Genomic DNA, 22,229 nt, shown 5'->3' with positions numbered 1-22,229 from the left:
CATTTTTGGCTCATCCGGTAGAAACAGTATGGTAAACCTGAAGTAAACCTAAACCTAAGCACAGATTTCTACTGGTGTATCATTTCTACCAGGGAGGTCAATGGCACAATGGTACAGCCTAGATGAAATCCCCAATATTGCCCTTGAATGTTTGAAAAGATGTAAAATGTACTAAGCGGAGAATAGTGAAATAATGAAAAGAGATATAAAACAGCTACCTTGTGTGAAAACCCACTCATGAGGACGCTGTTCCTTGCCAGCTCACACATGTCACAGGAACTCAGCTTCCACACTTGAGCAGCGATGCTGTACTCCTCCATCAGAGGCTCCTGGGGCCAAGCAAACACACACACACACACACACACACACACACACACACACACACACACACACACACCAGGAAATATGTAATTTCAGAACTAAGAAAAGAAACTTGAGACATTTTACCACTAAGTCACTTCTGATGACTTTTAAATCCTTGCGCACCTGCACCTAAAATGTAGGCCACATGCAGATTCAGACTTCCTGAATACTGACCTTGGTGAAGTGGAACTGAAGGGGATCATCAGTGGACAGAGAGACCATGAGGCCTCTGGACAGGTACTCTGGCAGCGGGTTGCGGTGGTAACTGAGGAACAGGCTGTTGTTGCTCAAAGGTGACATGGCGATGCCAATTTGAGCCAGGTAGTATAGATACTGCAGCACAGGGGCCTGAGGAACATGCATAGGAGAGAGGGGAGAGAGAGAGAGAGAGAGATAACTAAATATAGCCACAAGCTATAGCTATCGCCACATATTGACATTGGATTATCTTAGCCTCAGGCCTCTATAATGGCAGCAGTAGAGCAGCAGCTTTGTCTTATTCAGTCCAGTATCTATTTCTTTTACACTTCTTGTTCTCTCTCTTGCCCTTCCTAGTGATGTGTCTATCAACCTCGTCATCACACTGTAAATCATTGCTGAGGGAGCGATGTGGAACAGTCACTTGGCAGTCTAGAAAGCAGAGTTCATCACAGTCTACGCCTCCCTCCTGTCTCTGCACTTCCTTGCTCTCACAGAGACATGGATCACCCCAGGGAGCACGGCAACACCCGCTGCTCTTTCTGTTGTGTCCAACTTCAGCCATCCTCCTTGGGTTTTGGTCGTGGTGTTGGCAACACAGGTTTGTGGAAGTGGAAATTTATTTTTCACACCTGTCTGTGTATAGTTTTTTATTTGAATTCCAGGCTGTCACTGTAACCCATCCTTCCCACCTTCACATTGTTGTCCTTTATCAAACCCCAGATCCACCTGATTCTCAGCACACTTCCTGAAGATAGGACACCCGTCACTGCTCTAGGCGATGCCAACCTTCCCACAGACAAGTTCAATTCTATTATTTCTTTCTTTTCCTCTTTTGACCTCACCCTCTCTGCCCCACTCACAAAGCTGAACTCGGTCTTCTCTAGAGCCAGCTCCACTGCTGACCTCTCTGCTACCTCTCTTCATGTTTCTGACCATATTTTTATTTACCATGATTTTGCTTGTTTACAATTACGAGTAAAAAAAAGTCAGGGAAAACATTCTGAACATCAGTGGTGATGAGGGATTCCTGGGGCAGCTTGTGTCAGAGCTTGACACGTTCAGGGGTTCAGGGGTACTGTGATATCTGCGGTCAGAAAATAAAATGTTCCACCAAGGTCAGTTGAAATGTGTGAACATAGGTCAGAAAGAGGGACATGAAACCACTTAAGCCTACAAACACTTTAAAAAGCAAATCCCATGTCAGTAACCCATATACTTGGTCTGAATGGATGTTGCCTATAATGGAATATCCTCTATTCACAGACTTACACTAGGTTACATGAAGGCCATAAAGAGTAGGAAAAAAAATCACAAACACTTGCCACATCACTTGGTACATCAACAATCAAGCTATGATGCCAAAGTCAATATAGGTGTGTATGAACGATAACACAAACTCAAGAAACTGGGAAATCATAAAGGGAAAGCAAAATATCAGATATATTCAAATGAATGGGACTTGTATGATCAAAAATCATGAACTTTACAGGCTCATTTGTCTCCAAGAACTTGTTGATGATCATTACCATGGTAGCTGCTACTGCATCAGTCTGCTTATGATGCAGCAATGATCTGTGCTTGTGGACATTAGGGCTGTCAAAATTGGCCAAAAATGACGTTCGATTATTCCTTCTAAAAAAACACATAGGTTTGAACCATACGAATATCTATTTTTGCGCATTATGTCCATAAGAGGGCAAACCAATATAATGAGAGACATAACTACTTGTATAGGTATATTTATTTCAACATAAACATGTCTTTTAAAAGATCTACATCTCTCTCTCTCTCTCTCTCTCTCTCTCTCTCTCTCTCTCTCTCTCTCTCTCTCTCTCTCTCTCTCTCTCTCTCTCTCTCTCTCTCTCTCTCTCTCTCTCTCTCTCTCTCTCTCTCTCTCTCTCTCTCTCTCTCTCTCTCTCTCTCTCTCTCTCTCTCTCTCTCTCTCTCTCTCTCTCTCTCTCTCGGCTTTTTAGATTGCTCAGAGGGGGTTGTGAACTCTCTGCCATCATTACCACACAGTTGTTGTTGAATTATTCGCTTGTTTCAGCTTGACCTACATTTCATTTTCAATCAATGAAAGTGACGTTGTGTGACTTCTGTCTGTCATGCAGTGCATTCAGTGCAGCTGCCCAGGCCCACGCGAGAACTCGCGAGGCAGACAGCCGCGGTAGTGCTGCTTTTTTTTTTCACAATCGAATATTAATTTCCACAATCGAATGTCTGTTTTTTTTTACAATTCAAATATTCGTTGACAGCCCTAGTGGACATTTTGCCCAACAGTAATGTCCTTCATGGAAAGTTATCATGAATACTGCCCTATAGCCAAACACTATGATGCAGAAGAACAGTCAATAGTTCTCTACTCGACCCAATAAATCCAGAAAGCCCAGAGTCATGGAAAAAGTAGTGGAGGAGAGAATTCAAGAGAGAGGAGAGGGAGAGGAAGATGCAGAGATGTAGAGAGGGCAAAGCAAGTTTTGGCATGTTTCAAATCACAGCTAAGTGGAGAAGGAGAATATCATGACATGGACAGACACTCTGAATACATTCACATTCAGAATGAATGTGAATATATTACCAGCAGCTAGTCAGAGGAGAAAGGAGGAATAATGTTTAAGTGTTAACATGATAAGGCCAAACAGTTCCTTGGCAGTTCTCTGGAAACAACCCTTTATGTCCTGACCTTTCTGAGCAGCAGCCCATGGGAGATGTTCTCTGATAACATGAAACCTGACACCAGGTGGTGGATAGGCCCCGCCTCCCCACAGTGAGGTCGCAGCACAAAGGTATGGAAGCCTCGCCTCCTGTATTGGACAAAAGTATGAAAAAACATTGAAACCTCATTCATCCAAAAAGGGGCTTTGTGTGAATGGATGAGTCATTAAATGAAGGCAAAAGTCTTTTTGTGTGTAATGATGAGTCAGGCTGCCCCATACCTGCGCAGGTGGTTCAGCACAGTCATGTTGGCATAAGTGTAGTAGAGGTAGTAGGAATAGGGTGGGTTGTCCTCTTCTCTCCAGTTGGCTGGCAGTGGACTGTCAAGATTGAAGATGTGGTGCTCGGGCTTGGACTCGTCATCCACACTGTCAAAGCCCACCACCTGTCAACACACATGCCACACGCAGAAACACACCGAAACAACAACCAGTCAATCTCTGTAAGTGTGAATCACCGAGACAGCTTTAACTCTTGCGTAGTTCTACTCACCTGCTCCAGGAAGAGGTGCAGCTCTGGATGACTGCGCGGGTTGATGGTGACTTCAAACAGAGGCAGGAAGATATTCTCCAGCATCTCCTGGAAATTTGCCAGCTGCTTTTTGGTTTTGTACACGTCACTGCAAAGGGGGCGAATGTTATAGTCACATACAAACAGCTACAGATGGCACACAGAGCAATGACATTTATTGTTATTCACAACGATGTGAGGATCATAACATATTTGAGAATGATACCAGCGATTTGTAAGGATGGCTGAGATAGGCTGCAAAACCATCAGCTGATGTAGATCCTAACTAAATAAAGAACTGGTTCAGCAAGCAAACATGGTTGTAATTAGGCACCCAAATGACCCAAAAGGAAGATGCTGTTGCTGCTAATGCTGTGCTATCTATGCTACAGAGTTTTCCTGAGAAAGTACACAAATTTGTTTACATTCTAATTTTGACCTACAGGTCAATTTCCAATGTAACATGTAACACTACACCTGTGGGTGTAATGTTGTGCTTTGTTGTATTTTGTTATGTTTTCTCTACTTCACTGTGAGTGCCTGTGCTGGACCAGGCTGGATTCATGTCACCCCACCCTTCGCCTCCATCAAACAAATTCAGCATTAGCAGCAACACCATCTTCCTTTTGGGTCATTTCCCTAATTACAACCATGTTTGCTTGCTGAGCAGGTAGTGATCAGTATCAAAAGGTGGAAGGGCCCTCTACCTTGGAAAACTTTTGTTTTTTGTTAGCCACACATGCTTATAGCATGGTTGTGTGTCCTCGGACACATGCTGGACAAACACCTGATACACAACTTGGGATGACGCCTTCTTCTAAAGTGCTCACTAGCACCAACTTCGCAACTAGTGGCCAAATGTTGCACTGCTCAGCTTTAAGGTGCAGCAAGTTGAGGTACTACTCACAAGAGGCGGGGCACCTGGACAAGCCAGCGCACATTATTAGAGTAGACACGATGTTTGACGGCCCACTGGGCCAGCTTGTCCCATTCGTCACGGGAGCGGCCATAGATGGACAGACGCAGCTCGGAGTTCTGGTACTTGCTCTCCTCCAAGTCAAACATTACCTCCTAAAACACAAATAGTGGCAGAGGATGTCAATGAATCAATTTCTGTATGCACTGTTAAAAATTACTTGGATGAGGTAAAAAATAAATATTGTATACGAATGTTTTTTGTCACACCTTGATTATGTGTGCAAAGTATTTTCCCTCAATGTGGTTGTCAGTCTTGATGAAGATCTCTCTAAGGATGGATTCTCCGATTGGGTTGTATTTGGCGTTGAACTTGTCAAACCGATGGAACGTGTTGCGGTCCTGAGAAGGAAAATAAAACTGTTAAATCAGATTTTTATCCATGCCAAATACGTTAGACTTATTACGTCTTCTTTTGTACAGAACCTCCTGATTATTTTGTTCAAATCCTTTAAACAGTAGTTTCTACTGCTGCCCCCATTTCTCACCGCATGCATGTCAAGAGTGTCGACACTCAGGTCGAAGGCTGTCAGGTTCATGCTCTCAAACACATCCATGAGGGTCTGTCCATGCCCGCGCTCCATATGGACGATCTCCCCGGGGTATTTCTTCATGGCTCTCTTGATGAAACGCAGCAGGTGCTTCTGGTTCATACAGGAGGATGCATGTATGTGTGTGTCCACCTGGAGGCAGGAGAGAACAGAACACAGCATGAGAGGTGTTGCACTTATTTGGATATTTATATTATGATATATAGACAGTTGTGCTGCAGTTCTAAGCAATACGTTTCAATGATTAATCTGAATCTTTGTATTAACATTTTTCTAGCTATGGGGATATCATCAACTAATAACAGCCCAGTGATGTTATTAAAATAAAATAAGTGAGGGATCAAGTCCTCTCTAATTAGGTAGTTAAGCCAACAGTAGCTGCCGTTTGATGGCTCTTGCCTTGCGGATGTTGTAGAAGTCTCGGTGGGGAACCTTCTTCTGAGCTGCCAACTCCTTCATCTCATTCAGCAGGATGTGCATCTGGAATTTAGAGCTCAGGTACTGCAGGCGGCGGTAGCAGAAAGACTTCCTGTAAAAAAAACACACATAGGAAACGGTTATATTTCATTTCGAACTAATACTAAGCTAAAAACAGAATGATATTTGTCGGCCGATACACTCACACTGGTCCGTTGATAATGAGGGCCATCATAACATTCATGTCTGCAATATACTCCTTCAGGTCAGGATAGGGCAGGTCCAGCTCTGTACTCCTGAATAAGAGGACAGTATGAGAACCCAAAGACTCCAATTGTGCAAACCAACTCACACTTTCGACAAGTAAACAAAATTCATAAATCACCCTACAGGAGAAAACACCTACTTGTCCATGGGGCTCTTCTTGGTGTAGACATGGATTACTCCGTCCACCATATTGCAGCCGTATCCTGTGTCAGCAGGCATATTCTTGGGGTCCTGATTCTCATAAGGGTGCGTCTCTGAAACAGGCGGGTGGACAGGGGCATCTGGGAGAGCAGGGGATGGACTACAATCAAATTACAGCTTCCATGTTACAACTTATCTTAAAACTGTTAACAAGGGTAATTGTTCAGGTAAAAGATGTGTAGGATTTTTTCATTAGTCAGTGGCCCCACTGCTCTGCTCTGTGTTTTCATTTGATCCACTTTGGGAGTTGTCAAGCTCGATTCCATTCTAAACGGGCATGTTATGTCAAAGAGAGCAAGTCAGCTCCTGTGCTTTTCAGTATTTGATACATCTTAAAATCAGCTAGGAGGGAAAATAATGAAATATCCTTATAAAAAGCAGCTCACATGGGCTATTCAATACAGCACCAAAGGTCAGTATCACAACTCATTTGAGCATGATATAATTAGAAATATATTTTACACATATTACCTATAATATAGACTATAATGTCAACTGCTATGAATTAGCAGCTGTATTCAACTACAAGCGCACTTTGGTTTTCAGTGACTTGCTTGAGGGCATTTTCACAGCAGCTGTTGAGTGCCTCTCTTTCACTTTGGATTCACTGGATGTGGCTCCTTTCTCACTACACCCAAGGAAGGTGGTTGGGTGAGAGACCTCACTGGTGTGATCAGAGAACCAGAGTTCTCGTTCAAGCAGTGTCTCAATACAGGTATATATCCACTCCCGTATTGCCACAGGCTTATCTTGAAGACCGGCTGTCAAGCACTCTTCGGCTGACAAACTGTCCTTCAGATGAGCCCATGCTCCCGACAGTGTGTGCCAAAACGTGCAAGGTGAAGCCCAACAAGCCACTGAGTATGTCCTGGAAATCCCCTTAAAAGGTGCCCGAGATGTTGCCATGGCCCTAATGGAATGACCATGTAGGGATACAGGAAGCTGGGGCCCCTTAGTGGTGTAGGAGCAATTCCCCCTTGCATACTGATAGCTTTGCCTGTCCCATTACAAAAGTAACTGATCAGCTTTCTTTCCTAAATCCTTTAGACTTGTCCAAGTAGATGAACAGTGCACATACAGGACGTAACATATGAAGCTGTTGTTACTCCAAAGTGGAAAATGGCAGGGGGTAGAGGGCAACAGTTCAAGGGGAAGGCACTGTTGGGTTCTTAGGGACAAATGCCCACAATGTTGTTGTTGAGTCCCAAGTGAACTTGGGGTGCACAGAAAATGCACAGATATCACTGCGCCGCCAACAACAGACCCATCTTAAAATACAGCACCTTAAACTCCCCCTGATCTAAGTTGACTGGGATAGTGCATCCAACCCCGGTGTTCTGGATGGTTATGACACCCAGGAGGAATTCAACAACATTCAAACTGGACATCTCACAGGCTAAGCCCAGAGGGCTAGATGATTCAGGAATCTGAAAAAAAAGAGGCCATGGTTGACCACAAAGAAGTAGAATGATTTCGGCCAGCCACTTTCCCTGGCCAATGACGGGCTATCAAGATTAATGACAGTCTCCTCTCTCTCACTCAGGCCAGAGTGTGAGGGACCAGAGCCAAACGGAGAAAAGCATACAGCAGAACCTGTGACCATTCGTGGGCCAGCGTAATCCCCTTGGACTGTAGCTCTGGCTACGACTGTGCCCACTGCTGCCCCTGGTTTCAGGAAAGCTTAGTGCTGCCATGCACATGTCTGTTGTGATCATGACATTGCAAAACCTGTGATGTGATTGGTCCCGGCCGAGGGACGCCAAGGGACAGCCCAATGACGGAGGCACACTAACTGTGAGTCAATGTTCTCTTTTCCAGGTTCTTTGAGAAGCCAAGGGCTGTCAGATGCTGTATGAGTAACCTGGTGTGCTCTATCACCCTCTCTCTCAACCCTGCAGCTAAAAGTCAGTTGTCAATGTAGGTGGCTAGGCGATTACTGTGCCTCCTGTCGGGTGCAATAGCTGCCTCGGTGCATTTCACCAACACCCATGGGCTCAATTAAAGATCAAGGCAGCTATTGCCTCCTGAGTGTGAACTCTCTCTTTTGTTCCATCCTTCTGATAACAAACACTCAAACTAGTATTTATGCCCCATAAATAGCTTATATGTTTGGTGTATGTATGTCATACCAGCATCTACAGGGGTCTCTGGAATATCGTCATAGACCCGCAGGTCCAGAGGCTTCTCCCCCAGCTCCAGCAAGGAGTGAGCCGTGGTCTTACAGAAGTTCTGCATGGACCGGGTAATGTACTTCTCCCGAATGAATAACGCCTTCACCACACACTTGGCAGCATCTACCAAGTCAGTGAAGGGCACCTGGGCAGATATGAAAACAAACACAGGTAAATGAATGGGAGAAATTGCCTTAGTTTAAATGCTAGTGAAAGCACATACAAATCATCTGTGAACAGTAGAGCTCCTCACCCCACACTTTTCCTCTCCAGATATTGAGACGCGCTGGTACTCCCTCTCCATTGGCATCTCTCTCTCCTGAAAGCCATCATCAACAGTGTCCACACTCTTCTCCTTCATTGACCTGATGAACATGAGAGAAATGGAGATAAAGACAAGAGAAAGATAAAAAGAGGCAGGAGGAGCAAAGAGAGAGAACATGTGGAGGTAAGAAGCGACTAAGGCAGATCAATACGAGAGAGAGAGAGAGAGAGAGAGAGAGAGAGAGAGAGAGAGAGAGAGAGAGAGAGAGAGAGAGAGAGAGAGAGAGAGAGAGAGAGAGAGAGAGAGAGAGAGAGAGAGAGAGAGAGAGAGAGAGAGAGAGAGAGAGATATACGGGTGCTGCCCTAGTTTCTGTTGGCGCTGGCCATAGTCCCATCTCTCTGCCGCATCATGCTTCTTTCCGTCTCATCTGTTTTCTTATCTCATTGTTATTGTCCATGTTACTGACCATTTTACCGTCTTGTCCCGGCACCTACTGCATACTACAGCCATCCTGGTGGGAGATCCCTCTTTGACTCGGCCTGCCCAAGGTTTCTCCCCCAGTTTTTCCATGCATGCACTGAGGGTCTAAGGTTGGTGGTGCTGGGTAGGCTAGGCTAGGCTATGTAGGTTAGGTTGGCTTGTTATACCTCTCCAGTATGCTATTTTGTGCCTTGTGCTTTGTTTCGTTTGGTTGTGTTTTATTTTGTTGCATAATGCATTACATCATTTTGTTCTGTGATTGATTGTTGATTAGTTAGATCTAGGTAGGCTCAAGTCCTTTGAGGCTTACTTGTGATGCAGGGCTATATAAATAAATTAACTTAAATTAACTTGACCTGAGAGAGAGAGAGAGAGAGAGAGGGAGAGAGAGAGAGGGAGAAGTGGACTGAGACAACATACAGTACAGAACTGAAGCAGAGCTCACTCACTCTAGGTCTGCAGCACTGTCGATTTTCATGAAGTCCTGTTTGGCGCGGAGCAAGATCTCTGGCTCAAGCCTTGGGGTGATATGCAGCGGCGCAGGATAGCGTGGCAAAGGCAGGGGGCACATGGGCATCAGAAGAAATGAAGCACACAGAGAAGAGGCAGACCAAATATATGCACAAGCACACATATGAGCAACAGACAACACGCGCACAACCACACACACACACACACACACACACACACACACGTACAAATACATACATACATACACACAAAGCATATTAGGTTTTAGGTGATCAAGGGGAATGACACAAACAGAAAAATACCATCAGTTAGCAGTGCTACACCCAGATTGGTAAACAGGGGTCTGCGGGGGGCGTGTCAGATAATCATCTAGAGGATCGGCTTAGTGGTGCAGATAGTGTCACCCTGGCAACCAAGACAGAACCCACTTCCTTCTAAAAGTTTGTGTAGAACAGCATGGAACACCAGAACATGTGCTGACTGCTGGCTGGCCCAGTTAGCTGATCGCTGGAGTTAGTTAGCCCGCAAACTGACATGTTGGAAGCTGTTGAGCGTGCGTGCATGGGTGAAAGCATGATTGTGTGTAACAAGTGAGGGCAGGAGAGAGCTATGTTTGTCTGGAGTGATGTAAAGGGAGGTGTTTGGTGTGTTTGTGTTTCTCACTTGATGTCCTGGCTGATTTGCCTCTCCAGGCGGTGCCGTCGCTCCTCCAGCTGTTCAATGGGGCTGTCCTCAGGGAACTCATAAGGAGCGCTACGCATCTCACTCTCTGCCATGCTGCGTGTGAACAGCTCCTGGTGCAAACACAAAACAGTTATACCATCTACAGTATGTCGTAATTAAACACGGAAACAGATGCATTTCCATGCACCTACTGGACAAAAGGAAGACATAGAGGTCTACACTCAACCATTTTATCGAAGTTCTCTTAAATTTACCTTCAATTTAAAGGCATAGATTGTCAAGCCACCTTCTGAACTGGTGTGATCTACAGTAAGAAAACTGATGAATTGATGATGTAGTTTGGGATTTTTTGCAGGATTTGAAGGGATAATTCTGGCTTTTAAAAAGCCTATATAATTTATTATTAACAATGCACCTCTCTGTGTTTAAACTGGTCAGACATTGCAAGCACAAGTTATTGGCATTTCTCAGCAATCCTACTGAAGTAAATGGGACTAAACATTCTCCAACATGACACATGTAGCTCCTTTTCCTGCTGACAACATAGTTAACTATTTATGTACTTCTATATCTTTGTTCAGAGATTTTCAACCTTGTTGACATGCATTTGCACTACTAGCAAATTGCCAACAAATACCAATAACAGCTGCTTAAAATATCTCAATGGCCAAAAAACTGGCGCACTGCTGCCTTCTGGATTGATCAGTAGTGCTCCCAGTTCATGATGAATCATGATGAATCAGATTAGCTTAAAAAACCTGAGCTGTCCCTTTAAGATCTAATGTATTCATACCAAAGGCTCATGAATGAAGCTCATTGTGTGTCTGCTCCTGTGAGTTCACTGTGTAGCAACACTGTCTGGCTCTCAGATCTCACCTCGGCAATCTCTTTGTACTTTCCGTCCATGGATGTTCGCAGGTCAATTGGAAAGTGCTTGTGAGAAACAGGTGTCCCTGGAAGGGATCGCTGGGGCTTGAGGGGCTTGGGCCCGGTTGCACCACGCAGGTCTGGAGACAAACACAGACATTGTGAGAAAAAGCATGTTATGATAGTGGCACATTGCGTTATTATTGTTACACAATCAAGGAAACATTTGAGTGTGGACACTCAAATGTAGGACCTGAAGGTAATTCAGGTCCTACGCTAACCACCCACAACATTCCCTGTTCCTTGGCTGACCCCACCACACTGTCCCTTGGCATTTCCACTGAGCTTTTCACATGTTCACATTTTGAGGAGGTTCCCTTTGGCTCATTTTATAGCAGAGGGTTGGAGCATTAGATTGAGTTAAGCTGAGTATCTCTGGCTGAGTGTAGTGTGTTGTTTCAGGAGGGTGCAGAGCTCTGGCATGCTGCAGCCTGGCTCTTGGTCTCTTTGGATACTACCTACATTTACATGTACATGGTATTCTGGGTAATAAGTCATATCCTGTTTAAGGTCTGGTTTGCGATACACTGTTTACATGCACTTCCATATGCCCATCATAAATATCCCTGTATGCATGAACACATGTAATAATAATAATGTGATACTTTATTGATCCCTGTAGGGAAATTCTATTTTCACTTGCTCCCCTCCACAGGGAAGTCAGAGTGCAGGGTCAGATACAAAAGAGCGGCCTTAAAGCTAGTGGGGATTCAGTGTCTTGCTCAAGGACACTTAAGCAGGGTGGATGCTGGCCACTCGGGTCTTCTAGTTGAAGGACAGTTTCTCTAACCACCACTCCCACAGCATTAACAAAGTAAGAGAATATCTTAATATTATACTCTGAAAAGTCTGGGCCTGAGAGCTGAGAGGTCGCCTATCACAAACAGAGACAGACAGGATAGCCAGAAGACAAAGAGGCTTCTGTGGCTATAAGAGAAAAAGAGGAGGGCAGGTGAGGGCAGAGGAGCTTATTAACCAGGAAACAAAGATGAGTTCCTCTGAGCTCAGGTGTCTCACTCTCTGTTTGAGTGTGTTTTTGCTGTGTGTTGATGTGGTATGTGGGAAGTGAATGAGCAACACTCTCCTCCCTCATCAACAACTGTGGTCAGAGATAGTCAAGTGGTTTAGTTTGCCGCATCTGGAGCCCCACCGGTGCGCCTGCAGGCCTAGGATCAAGTCCCGTGCTGAATTTTCTCTCCTGTGCCTCCTGTGCTCTCAGCCTTCCAACTGCCTATATCAATCAATTAAAAATAGTAAGTGTGCACTGCCCGCTCACAAATACTGTTGACGTGCCCTTAAGCAAAGCACCTAATCCCCAGCTGCTCCAGTTGGGCTGCTCAGTGGACAACAGTAGAAGACTGTGGTTTTACTGGGCAGCTCCCAGGTGTAAATGTGTTTAACTGTGAAAATGTGAAGCAGGGAGTTGCTGGAAAAGAGCATTCGTGCTAAACTGACTTTACCCAGATAAATAAAGGCTAATAAAATGCTATGTGTGTGTGCTTATGCCAAGATTTTTGGAGTGACAAGGCCTGTAGATAAGAAATATGTGTGTACTATTCAAACAGCTCAGACAGTAAAGGATTTACAACCCACAAGGCTTCTCTCTAGCAAACACAGACGCAACATAGTGTCCAATTAGTCATGGTGTACAGCCAGCCACATGAAACATCATTTGCACTGTGTAGTGCCCTTGCTAATAAACAGAACACATAGGGGTATAGATACACACGGGCCATCTGGATACTTTGCAGGCTACAGCTAACTCACTAGCAATGGTGGCAATCTCATTGTGCCGGTCAGCATTACAAAGTTATTAATTCTTACCATTTCACAGTCATGTTTACATTTGGTTAACCAATGATCCTTATGTATGATGGTTTGGCTGGGGAACTATGGTCTTAGCAGGCACAAATTTAGCACAAAATTTGTACATCCCCAGCATGTTTTTTTTCCCTTTTTTCTTTCCTGCTTCTCTGCCATCTGTATCTGTATCATTATACCCTGGGTTCATAAAGTCATGCTTAAAATTAATATCAACACACATTCAGATGGTTTAACAGTATAGACTTGAAAATAGCAGCCAATACTCTACAACAGCTCCTGTGGCTCCAGGCTATGAGAAATTCAGTTCACTAAAAACTTTAGTTCAGTTACTGTGTGCACGTAGCATCATCTTACAGGCTACAACACAGAGGCAGAGAGACTCAAGACAGACTTTTAAAAACAGTGTTACCATTACAGAGCAATCTCAACATCTTTGGCCAAGGACTAGCTACGTTTTGTTCCCTCAGTTATATAAACCTGTTTTTCCTTCTTGTGTCTTTACTGACGGCATCTAAGACAAAGAAATCACTTGCACAAAGTAAAAAAAAAACATACAAAATTTCCAACTGGGCCAAGCCATGATTACCTGTGAAGCTCCGACTATAACTGCAATCTGTGTCAGTGCATGAAAATCCATGTAAAACGTCCAAGAGCAGAGGGCATCTGAAGGAAAGACAGCTGTAATAACAGATGCTATCTCACGTCAACCACACATGCACAGGCACACACTTAAACAAGAATTATCCGAATTCACACATACACATTTACACACCTGGGTATGACACAAGGGGCTTTCCCCACTCAAGACCTGCTGGAAACAGATGACTCTAATCCCACTCCAGAGTAAAACAACCACGATCTCACAAGAGTGACCAAAATACCAAATACATCTGACTGCCTCAGGATTGAGGCACACAGGAATAGAACATTTTGTTTACTCATTTCTGCGGATTGTCTAAAAGCAGCCATACATTTAAGTTGCAAGAGTGAACCAAAGTTGTGTAAACAGATAGTAATTCAGAAGTCTATGGCTTTGGGAGAAGCGTGTTCATTCTCCTCTGTAATTGGTGCCATTATTGGTGCTGTGTCTGGCCTGTGACAATTAGTCTCTGCCATCTGCTGTCTGCCTCCAAGGCTGTGGAGTTACGAATGAACAGAGAAGGGCAGCTCTCTGCTCACTCATACTGGCATGGTGTGGTGGAACTTTTTTTTTCAACGTTTCCTGTAGCAGCCTAGCTCAAAGGGGATGTATTACAACTATGCCACAATCTATTGACAATCATACTCTCAAGGACAGAAAGGAGGGCACCCACATACACATGGGTAACTGCACAGCACATGTGCGTGCATGCAAGCACGTGTGCATCTTCACACAAACAGATGAGTGCAAGTGCACACACAGTCATCCCCAGTATAGTATCCATATAATCCCCTAGCCTTTCCACCACAGACGCCTCTTAATCCAGCACCCCCAACTCTATTTATCTCAGTGACATCAGCGCAGTAGGGAACACAACCCGTCTTCACACCACTACACCGGTAAACACCACAGTGAATGCTGAGAGCAACCCATACGACTGATACGCTCCAAGACAAAGTAGGAATAAAGGAGAGAGGAGGAATAAAACTTTGCATGAGTAATTCACTCAGTGAACTGGGAGCTCAGTCTAACAGTAAAGTGGTCATAATAATACTGGAATACTGGTCAATTTAGTAAAGCAAGGTTTAAGGCTTGGTCACATCTGATTTCGCCCAACAAATTATTGCCACTCTTTGCGACAGAAAAAAGAAAGTGGTGTCATGTGTGATAGGGTGGGCATTTTAAATTTGAGCATAAAGTGGCTATCTTGTAAAAATGTCTAACTTTGTGATTTCTTGGGTCAGGGGGATGTTGATTGCAAAGTCGGTCACGATACTTTTCCACCTTTTAAATTAAGTGTTCAGCCATGACACATTAGAAAGTGATTATATAATACTATGCACTGCAAATAGTTTTACCGGACCCTTTTTCTGTAGATGTACCACAGCAGAGCAGCTGACAAAGTGGGTATGTCACTACACTTTGAAGAAGCTTCCTTTTTTCTTTGACGGTAGTACTGGCTAATTACCATTGTCATAGCTTTGCACTTTACACTTTGGTGCATAGTCTGACCATGCCTCCAGCAGTCTAGGGTTGAGAACAGGCTTTCTAGAACATGGCTTTGCTATGGTGGAACAGGTAAAGTCAAAAGGTCAAAACCCCAAAACACTTCAGCAATGTAGTCGTAAACCTTGTGAAAAGTTACTGCAAAAGTTACTGGTTACCTTAAAACTGTGGGGGCATGTAAAAGGTCCGGATTCTGGATAGAGCAGATATTTTATTAACTCATTATTAATAAAAAATTACGTTAAGTGCAGGGATGTACTGTAAGGGAAAGATGTTTAAAAAACACTAAGCTCAAGGCAGATGATTTAGTAAAGACTCACGCCTGACCACTCTCATCTTGAATAGAAAATAAAACAATCTGCCAAACAGCCAGTGAACAGGTAGATAAAAAGGGCACAGCTAATTTGCCCTGACATAGTAATACCTCAAATTTATTGAGGAACAATAAAGATAAACGCTTTTGATGTCTGAGCAGTATCTCTGCGCTATGACAACTGAGCCATGATGGAGTGTAACCAATAGTAACCATTTGGCTGTAGGCTAGTCCTTGAGACAAAATAAATTAATTCTGCGCAACTCATTTGTGAAAGAGAATGTGGATCAACATGGGACACAAAACCTAATCTTCCGTGCCCTCGTTCCCTATTTCGCATCCTCGTTCTGAGATGCCATGACAAAAGCACTTTTGTTATTCATTTCAAACTGCTGTGCAGATCCAGTTTCTCTGCAAATGTATTTTGGCACACAGGTTGGCCAAACAACCCAGCCTCTAGCTTCTCCTTAAACAATGCCGTCTGCTGTGCATGTCTGTCCGTCTGTCTGTTTTAGAGTGCAACAGCACAAGCCTTGCATCTTCATGCAGCCTATGTAAGTTAATTTCTTAGACCAGTGAGTTATAGTAACAAAGCTTTCCATCTCATCTTTCCCCTCAGATCCCTGGGACCTGAGTCTGCACACCGCCCACATACTGTACACTCCCCACCTGCTCTTTTGAACTCCTCCCTGCCTAGAGAGAGACTGCCCTCTGTGTGGAGAGCCGCCTCTGCTTTGTGAGGATCACAGCGGTTCTTTCTTCCTCCCTGACCCATAGGGAAAACAAGACTAGGTGCTCTAGTGGTTTGTGCACTCCAGTAGTGACACCTGTGAATTTTAAAATTGCCTCAGAGGTAAATAGTAATTGGTGCCTATCCAGCCAAGTGGCTAGCTGACTGGCAGATCATCAGGAATTATCCCCTTCTGTCAAACTGCTCTTTTGTCACAAACAAAATGAGACTTAAATGTTATGACCTATTTAATTGTTTCATGCCTCAAACAGGTTTATAAATAACATCTCATTACATGATCAGATTAAACATACACAACTTTAATCAAACAAACACATAGTGGGTGTTTCAAAAGTATACAATTTGGGTCTCTTGGCTCTGGGTCGCTTGGCCTTCCAAGCCGACCCAGAGCTGAGACGGTCAGAAAACTCCTCATCGGTCCCTGGATGAAATGAACAAAAATGGATGACGTTATTGTTGTAAGGCATTACTGTTACAGCTAACCATATCTTTGTATTTATTCTGACAACCTCAACGCTATCAGCTAGTGTGAGCTACCATAATCAAAGCAAGGTAGCTAGTCACCAAGTTCTAAAGTATCTGCCAGTACAGTAGTTAGCGGGCCCATATAGTGGTAAGTGAATTTTTAACTAATTAAATACTTAAACTGAATACACTATGGCCATTTTTTTTAAACTGATCACATATGAGCCATATGAGTAAAAAGAATATTGTCTACTTACATTTGCAGTCATTTGAAATCAGACTAATGCCAACACCAAGCACTTTGTCATTACAGAGGGGACAGTGACGCACGGCCAAGGAGGTTAAGTAGCAGCAATGCATGATGGGCATCTTAGTATGTCTGTCTCATTGGCAGCATACTGCCTCGACTGGACAAGCCACACCTGCTGGCATCACGGGCCCCAGCTGGCATCACGGGCCCCAGCTGGCACAAGAACGTTTCAAAATGTCTAACATCTTCAGAACAGGGTTGGGTGATTTGTCCAAATTTCCTAATCGTCCACAGTCAGCCTCCCAATTGGCGACTGCCGATGTATTCGTCTGTGTCTGTGTCTGTGTGTGTGTGTGTGTGTGTCTGTGTGTGTGTGTATAGAGGGAAACCCTAAACACCCAACCCAAGCAATTTGCCAAATTTGCTTTCATATGTAAACACCACCTGAGTTAGCACATTTTTATGACTCAACACTATTAGCTACTAGTTTTGTTGGATGGACCCATGCTGTGATTAGGATGCCGACATCACCATGATTCATATTGTTTGTAGACTTTTATGAGTCATTGAAGGTAAAGAGTCGCCATTTTGAGTGAGTCTGTTTTATGTGCACTCCTGTTACAAAAGTGGGCATTATTGTTGATCGTAAAATGTCGCATACATATAGATTTCACACTTTCAAATGGTATATAGAATTGCCAATTACCCTAAAAACATAATGAATGTGAATAACATCCCTTCTGGCTCGTATCCCCATATACGGACCAGTGCGTGTTAAGGTGATGAAGGTCTTTAAATCGGTAAGGCAATCCGCAAAAAAAAGAAATCTACCGCCGATGGATTCAAGCCATCGCCAATCCCTGATGTATTTGTCCAATCACCCAACCCTACTTCCTAACTTTCTTAACACACCAGGGGGCAAACCAACTGCTTGGGCTGGTTGCCAGCTATGGCTACTGCTACCTGCTGGCACAGCCACAAACTGTCACAATGTTGCAGCTCCACAAAGGTGCATGAATCAAACTGAACTGAAAAAAATAAAAATAAATAAAAATCAGCTACTCTTGGAGAATAATAGGCAAAGCTTTAATGTTAAAAACCAACACATTTTGGGTGTACTAGCATAGTAATACTTCATGTTGAGTGGTAGATATTATGACAGTGAGAAATACTGGTTTGTGTGTGTGGTGTGACATGGGAATGTGTTACCACATTAACCACTTTTTTTCTGTGTACTGTGTTTAGAAACAGTTGTTTTTCTCCACAGCTCAATACACCTCCTTTCACTTAATTCCCTGAGAGGGAGAGGGATGACACACGCTTCAAATATTCCTTAGCAACCACAGATGAGAATAAACCTGTACTTTGGGCCTCTGCCTCGAAAACATATCGTCAACAGTAGGGCAAGAAAACATCTATAGTGTGATGGCAGTGAAGGAAATACCTGGGCGGAGAAATTTGCCAGCTACAACGTGGCACTCAACTACTGGCAGCAAATAACTTTGAAAGCAGTTCAGGTATCATTCTCTTTCTGTACCTATGATAAAGCAACATTCCTTAAACGCACAAATAAACCCATTAACAAATGCCTGTGAGTAAAAGGACACTGGTGGACGGACAAAAAACACCTCAATGCACGCACAAAAAAATGAATAATGCAGACATAACTATTAGTATTGCAGTAAAAGAAAATTACTTCAGCTGCTACTCTGCAGCTTTCTGTAACGTGAGCAGCCTTCAGTAGCAGACAGATAAGACCACAGGTTGCCAGTCAATAGCATCGTATCCCACAAAACAAAACGGATGTCAGCTGTCCTCACAAACACTGCCCGTTTAAGCATGAGGAAGGTCAACATGTTCATATGGAGCTTTAAAACTGAGACCCCAGCAGAACTGCTCACTACTCCGCAAAACTGCCTGAGTGATGTCAGTTAGAGGTGAGCATGTGACACTCAGCTGTACACTACAGTACTAATGAAGATGCTGCACTACTGTGGTTTTTTTGAAGACATTTTAACTGCTGAGCAACTGCTGGAGTGGCACCTGCTCAGTTGTTGACACTCTGCCACAACTGTCTTTTTCTGTATACTGTGTACTTGTGTAGAATGACTGCTGTATATGTTTTGTGCCTGTCAGCAAACTCACCAGATTCCCTGTGATTAGTCCACTGGGCAATAAAACTGCATCATACTGGATTGTAGCAAACAGCAGCAGGACCAGATGTCTTTACGGTTCACTCGCTGCAACAGTCACAGACGCCGCAATAAACTGGGACATGTCAAGCTTTGCTATAACCAACATGATGGCAACAAACCAGCCCAACAGAAGCATGATGTAGTCTTCTCTTCCATCTGTCCATCTCTCCCCCGAAAAACAATCTCCCCACCTCATCCTCATTTTTCTGTTGCCCCCAGAGTGTCTTTTACATGCTGTCAGCTTACAATAGTAGACAGCAGCTTACTGTGTCTACTGGCACCTCATCTGTCACTTTGTGAATTTTTGTGCCCATATTTTTAGAAGGACAAGTACCAAGCCAAGTCACAGCACAGGGGAAACTTCTAGTAACATGGTATTCACATTAACAGGCTCTATATGGAACAGTTTGTCATTTATCAGTGCAGGTTACGGTACCTCTATCTCCCTGTCTTGTTCTCCCAGTCCCCGTTACGGTCACAGTGGCCTTGCGTGGGCTCTTGCGGGATGCTGGGACATGTAACTAGGCCTGGGACGGCCGATGCACCCTCCCCCGCTGGCACAGTGGAAGCAGAGAGAATGACAGAAAAGAGAGAGGAGAGAGAGAAACAGACTATGCTCTCTCCTACACATGAGCTGTTTCAACACCAGGATCCCCCAATTGTCTTTCTTTTCCTCTGTTCTTTGGATCTCCTGCTGTAACTGTCCTCACCTCCGGTGTTCTGTTGAATTCGCTTTTTTCCCCAGATCCCCCCTCTCTGCCTCTGTCCCTCAGCTGCTTCCTGGATTACGCCGGTTTTCTGTACATAAACAGCACAGCCTACAAGCTCCCGGATTTAAATACTGGGTTGGAGCATACCACGTGGCAAAAAGGGGTGGGACTGGGCTAAACCACTTCATGCTCTATTGTGCTGTAGAGCAGAGGAGGCCCAGTCTCTCTCGCCACTCCCACTTTCCCTCCACCTCCCACCTCTTACTCATGACAGCATTCATGCATGCTGTGATTGTGACACAGCTTGAATGATAATAATAATAATATTTTTATTTATATAGCACTTTCCAAAACAAGGTTACAAAGTGCTTTACAAAACAAGATAAAAATAACAACAGAGTTCAAAATTTGTCATAAGAATAGAAGTCGAATGATCTAGTGTTAGTGTGAATTTTTAAATTATGTTACGAATATTAAAAACAATTACACGTCTGTTACAGACATGCTGTGTACAATTTATTCACTATCTTAATATTTGTTTCTGTGAATATCGCAGGTTTAAATTCAATGTTAGGAGCGTGTGTGCATGTGGGTTCATGTATGACTGCAGACATACATGAAGATATATATATATACTGCATGTGCTTGTGTGTGTGTGTTTGCATAGTTGTAAGTGTGTGTGTACATGCATATGAGCTCATTTACATAGATACCGCTGTCCCCACTGAGTGTGACAGAGACAGAGGGGCCTATTTCCTTCCTCTCTCACATGACTGCTGTATGGAACAAGGAAGGCTTGTGTATGAATGGCTACTTTCACTATAAATCTTTTGCTGCCCTGCTAAGCCTCTATTAAGTTCCATTTTTAGGGAATTTTCATAGCACCACTCAGACCAAAGACTATCAAGGAATCTTCCAGAAAAAGGGCCACACACGGTACATTATGTGTGTGTCACCCTGTAAATACAGACACACAGACAGAGACACAGAAACACACACACATCAGCATGCTGTACCTCTCCATGGAAAACACACAAAAGGCAGACACAAACCACACCAGGGACTGAATTCTGGACAAGTCCTCATTTTTGTGCAATACCATCACACAAATGACCTAGCTGCAAAAACAGACAAACCAAAATTGCACAAAACTCAGAGGAAACCACAGTGACAGTGTTATTGTACTGTCTGAATCAGGACACAGAGGCGCATTTTCGTTTCCTCTTTCACGCTGCCAAATCCAAACTCACTATCTTGCTCCGAGTCAGTCTGACAAGCAGAGAAGCATACATAAAGTTATCATTAGGCTTACATCACCACGAGGCACAGCCTAGTCTTTTCAATCCAAGTACAATATCACCTTCAAAACATACCTAAATCTGATGAAAGTCATACTTCTGCTATAAATCCACACAGCAACACTGGGAAATAAGGAATTCCACTCCCCCAGGTTGCCTAACTTTGAATAGTTGGCTATAACTCAAGTTGAGGAATGAAATGAACTCATGAACCCAGCTGCACCAATGAGGCATAGGCCTAGTTGTTTATAAGAACATATAACAAAGATTTACTCTAAGATTATAAGTGAATGTAACAGGGGCAGGAACTTTATAACTTCCTCCAACCTAGAAATATCGTAGATACAAGCTACAATCAACACCTCCACATGTTTCCACAGAGCATTTGAAAAAAGTTGACCTAGATACACAATACACTCATTGCTCCAGCTGTGCTGCCGTCCCCATGATGGACCTAAAATGTGGTGGTCAGTGAGGTTTCCCCACCCCTTCGGCTGTGTACTAAGGGGGCAGGACTTCTTCTACAGCCCAGCTGAGGTCCAAGTACACCACAGTATATCAACACCCTACGTGGAGCTTTTTTGCCTCAAGAATTGAAAATTACAAAAACTCACCTCAAACTTGCCAGCAAACATAGGAGGGTCACAAATAAATGAAGTCATAGAAGGCTTAAAAATGTTAAAAAGTTAATTATTTCTAAAGTTTATTTGTTCAATGTGTGCATCACCTTTGCATTTTCCTTGTGTCAAAAAAGTTCCATAATGATGGTTCTCCTTACAGTGACTTAACTAAATAAACTACCACTGTGTGCAAAAATAACTTCAATTTTTACATAAATACCATCTCATCCTAATGAAATATCATTGATTCAATGTAGGATGTATGTGCTGTATTAAGGCTAAAATGCATCAACCATGTAAAGTAAGAAAAAGAACATAAATTGTACAATACATCTTTAAAAAGCAAAGAGGAGGATAAATTGCTGTAAATTGTAAACTGTGTCTTAATAAAATCAGAGTAAAATACAGTAGAATCTCATCTTTCCACACCTCAGACTTCAGAAATGAATAGTCAATGAA

The 22,229-nt window shown here is 43.5% G+C and overlaps 1 protein-coding gene across 6 annotated transcripts in view; it reads right to left on the bottom strand.

Annotated features, from left to right (window-relative positions):
- Positions 1-22,229, bottom strand: part of ampd2a (adenosine monophosphate deaminase 2a) — a 38,374-nt gene that overhangs the window by 4,815 nt on the left and 11,330 nt on the right. For 2 of the 6 annotated variants that reach the window (XM_071925953.2, XM_071925950.2), the window contains exons 2-17: positions 11,148-11,278; positions 10,251-10,381; positions 9,566-9,634; positions 8,625-8,736; positions 8,330-8,516; positions 6,139-6,280; positions 5,939-6,028; positions 5,715-5,844; positions 5,253-5,447; positions 4,975-5,106; positions 4,697-4,860; positions 3,772-3,898; positions 3,501-3,664; positions 3,248-3,368; positions 538-711; positions 219-329 (exon numbers count right to left, since the gene is read on the bottom strand). In XM_071925953.2, the coding sequence (XP_071782054.2) occupies positions 219-329; positions 538-711; positions 3,248-3,368; positions 3,501-3,664; positions 3,772-3,898; positions 4,697-4,860; positions 4,975-5,106; positions 5,253-5,447; positions 5,715-5,844; positions 5,939-6,028; positions 6,139-6,280; positions 8,330-8,516; positions 8,625-8,736; positions 9,566-9,634; positions 10,251-10,381; positions 11,148-11,278 (2,180 nt within the window). The other 4 variants (XM_071925955.2, XM_071925954.2, XM_071925951.2 and 1 more) reach the window with 4 other exon arrangements.

This window comes from Centroberyx gerrardi, chromosome 5 (assembly GCF_048128805.1).
Source record: "Centroberyx gerrardi isolate f3 chromosome 5, fCenGer3.hap1.cur.20231027, whole genome shotgun sequence".
Lineage (NCBI taxonomy): Eukaryota > Metazoa > Chordata > Actinopteri > Beryciformes > Berycidae > Centroberyx > Centroberyx gerrardi.
Note: the sequence above shows the minus strand (reverse complement) of the source record. Positions and strands in the feature narration are given on the sequence as shown.